Below are 14,782 nucleotides of genomic sequence, written 5' to 3'. Positions count from 1 at the left end.
TAATTCATTATTATGTAAGAGCCATTGAAAAGTATTGAATAAAAATATGATTTGAATGCATACTTCTACTAGAGTGTTGCTAAAATACGTTAATTAAAATATGCATAAGTTGACTGAGACAATTTTTTTAATTATAGAATTACTAAAAACCAACAAAATTGATAATAATATCAAAATGAACAATTTAATTTTGAATCCAAGGACTGCAATATGATCTGATAGAATAAACCAATGTGTAAGATTTATTTTAAAAATCTGTATTCAATAATTTATTTGCTGATCTTCTTAGATTATGATCTGTTTTTCATTTCCACCGCCAGTTGTGTGCATTTCACCCTTATATTCAGTTAATTATGGTTCCATATTCATTTCTAGGCTAATGAAGTTCTTCTAAATGCCATCGCTCAGACAGACAAAGAAAGGAAAGAGAGAATGCTTCAGCAAGCTCTAGAGGTGAGTGTATGTTGTTTCTGTGGCCCCAGTTAGTATCCGTTGTCTAGCCATGAAGGATAGTATGGATATATCAAAACTAAGTAACCTCACATTTCCTATGAAGAAATGGTATCCATTTTTTTATTTCTATCTGTATTTAAAACAGTTAAATAATATTTTCCTTTTTTGTGTAATGTTATATCTAACATAAAATATAGTTGCTGATTGGAGAATAATAATGACTTCACATCAGGACTAGAAAAATATGTATTTCCACTTAAGCCAGCTTACAGTTGTTCCAGACTAATTAATGCATTTCCAAATGCATGGGGAATCTTTAGTAATGTGCCGTTAAATTAATTTCTACATCTGATTTTTAAACTTTATTACATTATGTGGGGTGAAATATCTCTTAATGAATTTCTTATGTTTCGGCTAATTGCTTAATTGTTTTAGGCCTGATGCTTTTCATCCTGTTAGCAATTCTGCTATTAAATTAAACATGCATGCCACTGCAAGCTACCTGCAGGTTTTATTGGAATAGCAGTGTAATGTTGCACTTCTTGTTTCATCATTCAAGTAATTGCGGATAATTTGTTTTCTTCATCATAATTAGTACCATTAAAGTTTATCATTTTCCCTGGGCATATCCATAAGTTTAAATTGTATTCTTTTAACTTATCTGATATTTTACTTTCTATGTGTTTTGTTACATTAAGACTGTCATGTAATATTTTTGTCATAATAGTTGTGCGAAGGAGTGTGCCCGCATATTGACCTTCCATCTGTTTGTCGCCGATTTGCTGCTGCCCATTTCCCAAAAGGTGTTCTTCGACTCTGCCTCACGTGTGCCTCTCGCCTAGACCCTGATGGACTAGCTGTTCGTTTCTATGATGATGGGCAATTGGCTGAAGATACCCTAGGCCGACAGGCATACTTGTCTAGGTTTGTCACTTTGTTTGAAAGGTCTTCACTTAATCATTAAATCTTAAGAGGTATTCCATTTCTAGGTTTATTTATTTCAAGAATTTTTTAAAATTATTCTAGCCTTCAGAATAGGTTTGATTCATATTAAATCCTTCAGTCAAATTTTATCATTTGATTTTTTCGGGCCAAATATCATGAATGCCATCAATACTTAAAGTATAGCCATGATTCTCCTCCTTTTAAGTACCTGTGCTTCATGCAACATGTATACCTGTGTTGTAATACTTGCATTATATTTTGTAATATTTTTTCATGAATCCTCAGTGCTTTTATCCATAGCTTTACATTACACAATGTCCTCTGCCAATTTGAGATGACATTTAAAGTTTGGTATGATGGTCTTTTGTCAAGGTTTCGGCCACTTTGAATCAAGTGAACCATATAAATATTTACTGACCACGTGTGTCAAAATACAGTAAACTCTCGGTTCTCTGTTGCCATTGAATGCACCACGAAGCTTAGGTAATCAAAAAATATGGATAACTGAAATACTCAGAAAATATAATTGTGATATAAAGGTATGTGTTAGGAAACTAATTTTTGATTCCATGTGATTAATTAAAGCTTTTCTGCAATGTAAAGTACATTTTTTCCCTTTTTCAGCCATTTTTATTAGGGTGTAATTGTAGCTAATGAGAAAACAGAGCTGTCATCAAGTGAATAGCAGAACTTATTTTCCTCAGAAAGATAAACCGGACTCTTAGTCTGGGGAAAAACGAATGGTTGAGGATGAGTTTTAAAAAAGGATCACTGGTACAGATTCATATTCATTATACAATACCAATCAAAATAATACAGTGTGGGTAGTTAATGACTTCTTTGTTGCATAGTAAAACTACATATGCATTTGCGTGTCTGAAAGTAGAATACAGAAGTCTCAGGCTTAATTAATTATGAGGAAATTGATGATGGGAAAGTAAGGATAGTGCACAAAAGTTTAAATTATATCGTTAAATACTAGTGACAACTTTTGATTTTGTGAAACTTACAATTTTGAATATACCCCAGGTATTTCAAACTTGTATTTTTTTTTAAGTACGCTGAAGTTTCAAAGCTTTTAATAATCTTTATGATTGCAATTTTATTAAAATTTCAAGGTGCTGGGAAGAGAGTTGAAGGGATAATCTGCAAAATGGATAATTAAGAGTTACGCTGTATACAAAGAATGAATTTGGATTGATTGTATTTGTCATTCCAAATTCAAGTGAATGTCTTCATATTGAGCCTTTTACTTTTTACATTTCTTTGTAAATGCGAGGTTGTTCATGGCCTTTTTTTTCCTTGTCATATTGACCCATAAAGCCCAAAAATTTGCTCAATTACTCTGCAAAATATTCTTTTTTTCGCCGTAAGAATTCTGCATTCAAGAGCATTTAGATGAATGGAACCAGCTTTCAAGTTTGTTTACAGGTATTTGTTTTGGACTGATGGAATTCATTAAAATGTTGATTGACTGGCTTTAAAATCAATTAAAACTAAGCTTCATACACCCCCTAATATGTGTATTTACATGTTCGATCAGTTCTAAAAACATGTAATAACTTGGTGATATCTATTATTCTTTTATTATTGCCTGAAAAACTAAAGTTGCTGGTATTTAAGGTGTATGCTGTTCTAGCTCATTCTGAGAGAAAAAGTGAGAATGCTGTATGATTCAGTATTAGTTTAAGAGTGAAGGCTTGAGGTGCTTGTGTACCTTACCGTTAATGGATTACCTTTAATTTTATCAAAGAAGTCTTTTGAACAAAATAGCTCGTAAATTCATATCAGTTTTGTCAAATTGCCAATCATAAAATTGATTAGAGCCAAGTATTAATATTCCTCACAAATGTTTTAGCTTCCCAGAAGGGTTTTCAGAATATATTGACCTACATTTTGAGTAGGATTACCCCAGATATATTTTTTGTGAAAACTGTTAATTAAATAGCAGTGCATTGAGTAAAGCTGTAGGCAACAATGAAAAATATATCCATTAAGACCAAATGCTTTTTAATTATAGAAAATTTAAATAAAAAGGCTTTGAAAATTCCATTTTAATGGAATTAATTGTTGAATAAGTAAATCCACTGTGAACAGAGAAAAGAGCTGCAACCAAAGCTTTTGGGAATTCTTCGTCATATTGGTTGTAGATGTGTCTTTAACATGTAGTGATTTCCTTTTCAGGATGGATTGTTACAAAGAAGTCACTCTCCTTCTCGACCAAGCATATGGAGGTTCTTCGTCTATGAGCGCCATGCACTCCTCTCCTCCATCCCCTGTCTCAGCCACCATTGCATCCTCTGCCATGGACCAGTCGTCTGCTACACCTATAGATGTTAAAAAAGATGTTAGTTGACCTTCTCTATTTCTTACTCTTGTTTGATTGTGTAGATATGAATCAGGGGGGATCTTTTTTTAAATTTGGGTGATTTCTCTTGAAATTTGCTGTCAAATACTATCTGCTTGCCAATTTTTTGTAGGTCAAAACTTCCTGGTTAACTGCAGGCAGCATAGGTAAAGGAAAAGTGTGGGTCTGGGAAACAGTCATGCATCCTCATGCAAATATCACTAAATTTAAAAGTTTGGGAGGTTTCAAGAACTTCGTTTTTTTTTCAGTTACAACATAGTACTTACAAGTTGTAGTGCTAGTGTAATACTATGTCTGTGTACCATTTTTAACAATAAATAATAGTAGGTGATTGAAGTTTGACATTTTAAACAAAGTTTATATTAACTTATGTTCAGCATTGTTCGTTCTTTCATCAGGACGGTTTTACTTGCCCGTTTGGGTAGTCAATGTGTATTTCGGGTGGACTCTTTTCCTTGAAATGTAGATATTTCATAATTTTGGCTTAGGCAAGATGGCTGCTGAATGCTGCCCTAGACTCTGACGATTGTCTTCTTCATGTTGCCATCTATGACTGGATGCTTCAAAGAGACCTCCACACAGAACTTCTGCATACCTCTAAACTTACCAGGTGAGCTCTTCATTCAGGTTATTCCTGCTGCCTTCATTGATTTACCATAATTTATATTCACAATGAAATATGGAGGGAAATCAAAATTATACACATTTGGAGGAACCACCATCAAAAAATGTGCAGATGCAGGTATAGAAAGTGTTTTACCCTAAATAAAATTAATAATGTGATTTGGGCGGTCACAATTTTTTAAAGTTATAATTTCGTGAACATATTTTGATAATGATTGTGTGCTGAATATCTGTTCATGCTGTCATTAAGATTGTCTTCCACATTCTTTTCTTGGCCATGTGAGTACAACTAGTGTGGAAAAGGCGGCACTAGGTTGATTTGTTTTAAAGCTCGTGAAGGGAAATTTCTCATATGAATGTTTATTATTTATTTAGTAAAAATTGTGCACATACAGCAAGATTGCCAATTTATAGTGACACGTATAACAGCAGCATGTAAGGACACAAACATGCAAACATCAACAAGACTATAATTAGCAGTAATTAGAAATAAATTTTAATTGAAATAACAAAAAAAGGTGAAAGAAAGGAACAAAACCGGGATTGGCAGATGGTTGTGAAAATAAATAGTGCCACATGTATTCAGCATTACAGTATTATTATATTCACTTATTATTGAAATAATGTAATCTAATGGATAAAGATTTACATGCTTAATGGTGTTGAATACCATAAATTTTTATCTATGTCTCTAAATTAATTGTGAAATTTGTTGGAATCCACAATCAATAGATCTCGTCCATTTCAGTTTATTAAAGAAAAAAAAGGAGTTTTTGACTCAAATTTTTTTATTGTTTTTGCATCTGTTAACATTTTCCCACATGTAACTTGCAGTCGTCACAGTGGTTCTGTTCGAGCTAGTTTGGAGACATATCTCAAGCGTGCAGCCCAAAGGGACCCAGACTCCCTTCCCATCCAAGACCTCCTATGGAAGTACTATGAAAGCATCGACAATCATGCAATGGCTGCTAAGGTGCTTCATGGATTAGCCACTGCACCCAGGTAAGCAACGTACTTCTTTTATAACTTCTTACCTCATTCTCATTTCAACTCATATGAATTTGAGTTAGATTTTTTAGTGGCTCTTGAAACTGTTTGCTCACAATGGAGAATTTAAAAGTTTTTATGAATAAATGTGGGTATTTATTAATGGACTTCTTCATTCTTGGTTAAAAGAAATGCCAATAAAATTTTCATTGAAATTGCAAAAATTGCAATTTTTTTTAAATATCCAAATTTACCCTTTTGCAATTAATATTATTATGTGCTTAGCTTATTCAGGGTACGGCAATAATATTATGGGGATCAGCTGCTATTTCTCAAAACATCTTTAAAATGCAAAAGAAAGCTATTAGAATCATCGCCAGGAAACCTTACAATGCTCCATCAAGGCCTATTTTCCATGAATTAAATTTGCTACCACTCCCATGCATCTACATTATGTTTTTAATTCTATATATAAAAAATAACATCGGCAACTATTCTCTTAACTCTGCCTATCATCATCATTACACCAGAGGCAGGAATGACTTCCATTATGGGAATATAAGAACTAAAGCATTGAAATTAGGACCCAATGAAATGGGCATCAGATTATTTAACAAACTACCCAAAAGTATCAAGGATATACAGGGAACTGCCGTATTCAGGCATAAACTAAAAAGATATCTACAACGCAATATGTTTTACTCGGTTGATGAATATCTCAACAATATTCCCGACCAGTAAGTTCATACTTTTAGTTTCTAGCAATGGTAATGGTCTGATTCATGTTTGTGATCAATGATTTTTCTGAATTTGATATTGTATGTGCATGTTACAGCCGATGTTCATGGGTTTGTACCAAACACTTATGTAACTATGAGCATCTATTCTTTTATGTATCTTAACTGAGCCTGTGTCTTTGCTCCTCATTGACGTGCCTTATATCATGTACATACTTCACCCACCTGGTATTTTTGTATTGTGATCTCTGGGCAAATAAAAAGTAATAATAATAATAATAACATAACTTCCTTTTTTTATAAAACGCAATAAAACCCATTTTATGAAACAGAATCTTTTTTATCACTATTTGCATTAAACAGATGGATATTATTTTTGATGAAGACAGACATGGCAAATATATACATACTTGTAGGTGTAATGGTATGAGCATTCCATTTATTTAATAAGGGCCCTCATGGTGTTCTATAAAGAGCACCAAGTACACATCTAATAACTTTTTTTGAATTGAGAAAACTTAATGTGACTTGAACATAGATGTTCCCTAGAACACTATTCCATATGATGCCCAATGATGAGAATAATACCCGAGTTTTAATAACTCTAGAGACACTGCATTATGCCAGAACTGAATAGTGCACATCACTGCGGTTTAGAACACAAATTATTATCTTATATATTATTATTACTTAAAGGGAAAAACAAATGATTGGCGAAGGGTGAATTGTAAAAAATGATCAGGGATACGGATTCATATTCCTTAAGTGATATCATGTAAAATAATGCAGTGTAGATAGTTATTGACTTATTTACTACACAGTAAAACTATGTCTTTGCTCATATTAAAGGGAAATGTGGAATTCTCAGGGTTAAAGAAAGCGAGGGAAAATGATAATGGGAAAGTATAGATATTATGAGCATGTATGAAACAAATGCTAACTACGGTCGTATGAATATTATGGGAAGAATCAACCTCAGTTGTACTCTTACCAAGGGGCAAACGATGGGTGAAGGAAATTAGAGGAAAAGGAAAGAAAGAAATAAAATAAATAAATAATTCAAATTAAATAAAAGTAAAATAAATTGATATGGGAGGTTTAGAACAGAAAACGATTAAACCATAACATGTTAACAAAAAATGCTCTGGCTAATGTGTACTAGCATTATCCCTTGCCCTTATCAAGCTCTCACCAGTCAGGGGCTTATGAGAGAATTATCTGTGCCCCAGTGGTCCACGAATTGCACGTAATAAAATATTTTTATTTAATTTGAATTTTTTAATTTCTTTTTTCCTCTCTAATCTCCCTAACCCATCCTTGGCCCATTTGTAAGAGTACAGCTAGGGTTGATTCTTCCTATAATAGTATGAGCATGTTTAAATTAAAACTTCAAATCATATTTACAATTTTTGATTCTTCCAATTAAAAACTAAGTAAGCCCAGGTATTTCTAACTTGTGTTTTTTTAAAAGAATATCGAAGTTTGAAAGTATTTAATTATCTTTATGAATGTAATTTTATGAAACTTGTGAGGTGTTTGGAAGAAAGTAGCATAGATAATCCATGCATGGATTATTGAGAGCTCACTGTCAGTATTTTCATTATTAACATAATGGAGAAATTCTACCCTGCCGCCTTTACTAGCATAGTACATTGAGAGCACAGAATGTGCAAGTTCAACATGAGTTACATCCAGCACATGCTACTGTTTAGTGTTTTCTTCTCAAGAATTTATCTCTTTCAGCTCAGTGACATTGGACCAGAGACTCACATACCTGGCTCGAGCAGTTATGTGCATGAGAAGTGATAATGTTGGCTGTGCCCCCTCACAAGGAGTCTTTCTGAGGGAACTGGAGGATCAGCTGGAGGTGGCCCGAATTCAGCAGAAGGTATGAACTAAGATCTCAATTTAAATATACCTATATGACAATGCTTTGTAAAGTTCATACCCCAGAAATATTTCAACCTATTGGAAATTCCTGAATTTTTTATATCTCAAATTTCTCATACCTTTTGTTTCGTGAAACTTATTTCTTGGCTCTGTATTTTCTGAAGAAGTTCATGAAGAAATGCAAGTTTTTGCATTCTTGTTGTTTCATTTAATGTAGCTGGTGTTTTTATCAAAAATTCTCATTCATGTAATTTAAGTTTCAAATAAATTGTGATATTATTTCTTTTTGCTTTGCACCAATGTAAGTAAAAGGTTGGGGGGGGCTTGTATATCAAATATTGTTGGGCTCAAAACTATCTTTAGTTTATGAGTATTGTCATGTTAATTGTTGTAATCAGCATTAGCTGAAAATCAGTAATGCAGTTTTTCCCACCCAACTTGTTTTCATTCATAGGTTTTGAATGCTTTGACAAAATGCCGTGGTTCCCAGCATCTTTCAGCAGAAGAGGCAATTGGTAGACTCAAGACTGAGCTTGTAGATGTCACTCAGGTACGTTTTAGTGTGTAAAGTGTGATTGACATAATGGTATGTTAAAAGGTCTGTAAAATTTCCTAGCAAAATTACTTTTACTAGCTGCAGAGTACTAGGTTAGAGTTGGTTTTTTCATAGATCCTGACTCTATGAACCACTGTACTTGTAAACCCTGACTAAAATTATTCAAGAAATCCTTTAACTTATTCCCGTACCGCATATTACAATAACTCATTATTTAGTTCTGCATACTTTCTACCTCCCTTAATTCCATCCAAAATGGCTCTTTATTTTCCTCTCTCTGTCCCCAGCCTTCTCACCTCCAATGCCACTTTCAACGTAAACTTTCTAAATGTTTAAAAGAAGAAAGTAATTGAACTTGTATGAAAATTTGTTTAATTGGTATTATTTTGAATCAAATATGAGCTTTGGTTAATGGAGAATCTGGGTTGAAGCTAATATGTCAACCTGTTTTAATACTGTTAGTGCATGCATTAAAATGAACACTGCTCTGGTTCTCCAATCATTATTCATAACTTCATGTTTTAGGGTAATTTTCAATTTCACGTATGTATCTTGAAAATTTGGGCCCATTCTGAAATTAGCGGTTAATTGCAAATTATAGCTCGACTGGAGCATAAGTACCTTGGCCAAGGATAGTATATTTGTATGACTATTGGCAAATATGCTTTGTGGAATTGCAACATGTTGAAAATAAATCATGTAATATTCCATGATTGTATTACAATACTTTTACCAGTTCGTCTACAAACATTTTCGAAAAGGCTCTTACCTCTTGATAATGATGTTTATTTGTTGAAACGTGCTGAGATATTGAATGAAAGTGTACAATATTTTAAAGGGATTAATATTCGACATGAATATCTTTGTATATCGGTTGACTAACACAAATGTCAGTATTATGGTAGGGTGAAAAATATTTCTTGTAAATCCACTGAGTTGATCTTGTACAAGTTAGGTACCAAATAATTGGGTCAGCTATTGTTCTTTTTTTCCTATTCGACCCATTTGTGTATATTTGTGCATCAATATTTTATATTGTTCATTATAGTCCAAATGTAACCATGAAAATGAGAGTATTGCCAATGAATTGCTGAAGTCAAGAGTCATCTAATCTAACGTTTTCTCCAACCTTCATGATCATTCTCACAAGTCATTCCTATGTTACTCTCACCATTATTTATTTTTTAGCATTCTTTTATGGCTACATTTTTCTTTGTGCTTGTTACATTTCTGTTTTTCAATTATCTCACCCCGTTTCCTTGGAAAATAATCCATCTGTGTGAATGTGGTGTTTTAATTAAATATTTTCCACAAAATGTGCTTGAACTACTTGGAGGTATTTTATATCATGTGAAGTGATTCATATTTCGTAACTCAATGCTGTCTACCATGCAATTTCTGCTTTCTCTGCCTGTACTCTGATGATTCTCCTGTGCTATTATGCACTCATATAATCTTATTTTTACGTGCCTCTGCATTCATTTGCATTGCTCTCCTTCTAAAGGTCACTTGGAAGTATTGTTTAATGGCTTGTAATGAATGAAATCAGTAAAATAACTGAAGCAACCATATTAGGTATGCTTTGGGGTTACATATTTTACAGTTTTAATTTTGCAGCTAACTATTTTAAGGTAAGGATTTGTGATGGAAAGATGTTAGGAACATTCCAACATTTTCTCTTTAATAGCTTTATGAAGAATATGCCGAGCCATTTGGTTTGTGGCAGTGTAAATTGGCCATCCTCCATTGCGTTGGGCACAATGATCCAACTTTTGTGGAAAGCATCTGGGATTACATTCTGGAAACAGAGCTGGCAGCCACACCATCCACAGCATCCCCTGACAATCGAATGGGCCTCCTGCTGGCCGAAGTCAAGGCGCTTGGCACTGAGTACAACCTTTCTCCGAGGTGTTTTCCCTTGAGTAAGATTCTCTTTTTCCATTTCCAAGTGTTTGTTTATTAATTTATTTGTTCATATGCATGAGTTTCTGATCAACAGTATTCATATCTTCTCCATCACATGCAAAAAATATACATAGTTATGAAATCTTCATGTATATTTTCATTATCCTTGCATATTAGAAACATTAAATGTAAACGCATACCAAAAATTTTATGCGTGACTCATTGTATGGTTTTCATTTAAGTGATGTATGTATATTACAATGGAGAGCAAGATGAATTTTGATGCAAGCTTTTTTAGGGACATGCACTCCCGAGACTTGTATTTCTCATTGTATAAGCGAACATTTTCACCCCCTAATTTTATTGTAATTCCCTGGTTTTGACTCTGAAAGTTGGCGCATCTGGGGCAGTTTTTCTCCCACAGTGGCTTTGTATTTAAATGAACTGAAGGCTGGTGGACTGCCCTTTAACGGTAACACAGATAATGAAAGGGAATGAACTAGCAAGAAAAAAATAAGGCAACAAAATAAAATATTAGGGAATAGACAAGCAGAGGGTCTGATGAGGGTTCGGATGAGTCTCATTCTCATGGCTTGCCTTGGTTAACATTCATGCACACATTCTCACCGAAGTTGGTCACCTTTACCTCCCAGCATCTGAGAGAAATGTGCTATTCTTCACAGTCCCACAAAGCTATCCTTTTTTTTGCAAGGTGCAACTTGTCCTGCCAACAAGTACACATGGAATACCGGGTCACATGTCAGGAAATTCAAATCAACAATGCAAAGAGGCGAATCTAAAATGTTATATTGTATATAACACTTATCTTTCTATTTTAATTGTCAAGTGTCACAGAAGTGTTCATGAAATATTGACAATTTGACCTGTAAAATAAATATAATTGATTTTTGGCTGATAAGCATATTTTATAAAAATATGTCCCTGCTCCCTGTTCATAATTCAATTATTGTAATAAGTTGGTGTGTATTGAACAAAGTTAAGGAGGTGGCAATGTTGTCGTGATCAATTTTTTCCAATTTTTAATGAAAATTTTTGCAGACATCTTATTCTAGGAGAAAGCTATGTGATGATCCAAATATGACTCCTAATATGAATTATCAGGGACTTCTGTGCCAATAATTCTCATTTGAATGAATGGTATCCATATTTAAATTTTTTATATTTTATAATATGTTGAGAATATATACAAGAACATTTGCATGTGCAGAAATTGTAAGATCTTGTCTTGAACTTTCATTATTTGTCTTCGCAGAGATTTATAGATAAGCTTAAAGTAGAAATATTAATTTGAAGATTTATTCAATTTTAGATCATGTGCAGAAATCCTTCTACTATGCATTTTCAAATTTAGGTGAATAACAGTTTTGGACTGAAAAGAATTGGTGACATTGCCGAGAAATATTTTTGTGTCGTTTATGTTTATTTTGATTACCTATAAGGATTTCGTGTATTTTCTTCTAATGAAGCTGAGTCATACAAGGTAGCCTGTCAGCCTTGATAAAAATTGTCAGTTGTGATTGTGAACTAGTGAAAAACAATTATAAATTCCAAAGTTTTTTGAGTCTGGAAGGTTTATTGAATGATAATTCCATAACTAAAATTCATCATAATTTCACAGGAAGTTGCTAGCATATGTGTAAGTAATTCTTTTTGTACTCATGATGTTCTTTATTTTCTTTAAATACAGCATATATAATAAGGCAGTTAGAAATTTGCAGTTGTCGTCTTGGGGCAAGTCCTGAAATAGTCATGTCAGCTCTGGTCTCACTAGGGGTGGGACTTCCTAAACTGATCAACATATACGATAAGTAAGTGTTCACAGTGTACTATTTCATCTTGTTTTGATGGGAGAGTATGATATAAATCATGTTTTGAGATAATACAAAATAATTGATGTAGGATTTCCCCAAATACAAACCCAAAAAATCTCTCATGCTTTCAAAAGTCACTTTTGGAAAACATTTAATGTTTTACTATGATCTTTCTATCATTTTAACCGCTTAGTTCCAGAAATAGAAAAAATATTGAAGTTTGTGACTAACTTGAATTAATTTCAAAGAATTAAATCTTGTATTTTAATCTGTGCTCTAGACTATGGATTTCTCTTAACCTTTGAACTTAGTAAGCTCTTATTTTACTTAAGCTTTTGTCATTATTATTTATTCTCATTTATGATAATTCGACTAGAAGAAGAATCTATGCATAATAGATTACAAAATGATAATATCATGGTTGTTAAGTACTCTATAATTTGAATTGCATAACTACCCATAATTATGGTACAACTTCTATTTTGGACTAAATGATGCAATTTTCATTGAACATCATATTAAATGTGTTGGTTTAAGGAAAAAAAATAGTAGGAAGGTATAATAGGACTGTGCTGTTTTATTGTTAAGAGCCTTTACTCCATGATTATTTATTTTTCCAGCTGGCAATTTGTTTAAAAAAATTTCACTAATGTTGCTATGCTCTACAGTAGTAATTTTTAATGGAAATATTTTCAGCTTTAGTGCATTTTTCTTCAAATAGGCCTAAATGCCAAAGGCTTCTTTCAGTTCTGCTGCTGGTACAGTTTGTAGGTCTTACAGCTAGGGCAGTGGCTTTGGCTTAATGCACAGCAATGATGACAATGTCTCAGTGATTCAGAGGCTTTGATATCAATGGACAGAAGAATAGAGGAACTGCAAATCTTGTGCACAACCTCCTTATATTAGTGAGCACATCCGTTTGCATATTTACTGATGCACAATGGTGATGGAACTTCCCAGAAGTGTACCCTGGGGGAGGGTATTATGGAAAAAATCATGAATCCCATCCACAGGTGTATGCCAATGGCCTTGGGAGTGGTGGAAAAGGTGGGCCAACTTATTTGGGACAAGTAACAATTGATATGCTATTGGCAGGTTAATAGTACCCTTTTCTGATTTAGCCATTGGGTTTGATTCAGCCTCAGGGCTTTAGATCGATAAGGTGTTATCGTGTTATCATCTGTCCTTTCTAATTCATTACAATGGGGCACCTCGCAAGTAAGCAGGCATCTTCAAGTTTGGCTAACAGGAGAAGTGACCCCCCAAAGGCAATGTAATGATAGAATTGGAGTAGCCCTCAATGACAAACCTCGGTCCATGAAATCGAAGTTCAAGTGTAATTTGAGGGAGGTAGGCCACAAGTCATAATTTTTGGATCCAACAAATGGGGCAAGTTTACCACATTTTTTGGCTGAGAGCACTTAAAAACTGAACCCCTCCAATTAAAGGACCACTCAATGGCAGTGGGAGGCCCTCTAGTGGGTTGTGAGGTGTGGCAAGGTGGTCTCTTGAGTACATGCACTCCTTCCAATGAGCAACTTGTTTAGAATGAGGTGGAGAAATTGCCCATAATTGCTATTAGGCATGCATTCCTACAAATTGATTCAAGGTGCCCTTCATTGCCCCAAATGGTTGAAAAAGCCCTTCATATGAATCAGTGTAAGTATTTAGAAATGGTCAACTCCAAAAAGTCACAACACAGTGATATATATCTAACAAAAATTTGATCTTAATTAATTTAAGGTAATATTGTATCCAATGAAGGGGATGCAGTAGTCCAGAGGTAGAGCGTTGGACCAGAGGGCAGATTTGATTCCCTAGTGCACCTCTCTGGGCACCCTCTGCTTCACTGTCTGCACTTTTTGGGTACCAGAACTTCCTGAGGGAAGTTCTGGTACCCAAAAGTTACTTTTCAGTCAGTTACTTCCAAAGGGAAAGGACCTGGCCCCCCTACCATGTGTGAATATTCACATGCCACTTGGCTTATTATTTGGTGATTTCTACCCTCACCTATTAAACAGACCTTCTGGTTAATCACTGTTTTATGCATCCTATGCTTTGCTTTGCAAGTTCAACGGTCGGAATTTTAAAAATGGGTCCACAAGAATCAGTACAGTAGTCAGTTGTACCTATAAACTTTAATTAGTTGAGTTGTATTGAAAGAATAACACATACTTGAAATTTTAGATTCATCGTGTGGACTTATATTTAAAAAGAAGAGGTACTCTCGCTAAGCTTTCATTATAAAATGGTTTACATACTCATTTTAGTCATTTCTGTGGTATTACACTTGTTGTAATTAGAATTGAAAAACTTGGAAGCTATGTTTCATTTTAGACTCATGTAGAGATCTTCCTTGATTTAGGATGAATGATGAAGGGTTAGAAGGTAGCGTTCTCATAGTTTCTTTCAAGTTAATAATATTTTGAGATGTACTTTAAATAAGTCTGCAGTCAACTCAACAATTATAATTGACTTTTTGGTA

At 33.9% G+C, this 14,782-nt stretch overlaps 1 protein-coding gene across 1 annotated transcript in view; it reads left to right on the top strand.

Moving 5' to 3' along the window:
* Nup154 (nuclear pore complex protein Nup154) overlaps positions 1–14,782 on the top strand; it is a 43,875-nt gene that overhangs the window by 23,866 nt on the left and 5,227 nt on the right. The window contains exons 18-26 of the mRNA XM_071595295.1: positions 376–453; positions 1,181–1,377; positions 3,583–3,745; positions 4,255–4,376; positions 5,225–5,392; positions 7,858–8,002; positions 8,459–8,554; positions 10,248–10,482; positions 12,174–12,294. Of these exons, the coding sequence (XP_071451396.1) occupies positions 376–453; positions 1,181–1,377; positions 3,583–3,745; positions 4,255–4,376; positions 5,225–5,392; positions 7,858–8,002; positions 8,459–8,554; positions 10,248–10,482; positions 12,174–12,294 (1,325 nt within the window). The remainder of the gene's footprint in view (positions 1–375; positions 454–1,180; positions 1,378–3,582; positions 3,746–4,254; positions 4,377–5,224; positions 5,393–7,857; positions 8,003–8,458; positions 8,555–10,247; positions 10,483–12,173; positions 12,295–14,782) is intronic.

Source organism: Hetaerina americana, unplaced genomic scaffold (genome assembly GCF_022747635.1).
Source record: "Hetaerina americana unplaced genomic scaffold, ioHetAmer1.1.p SCAF_7, whole genome shotgun sequence".
Classification (NCBI taxonomy): domain Eukaryota; kingdom Metazoa; phylum Arthropoda; class Insecta; order Odonata; family Calopterygidae; genus Hetaerina; species Hetaerina americana.
Note: the sequence above shows the minus strand (reverse complement) of the source record. Positions and strands in the feature narration are given on the sequence as shown.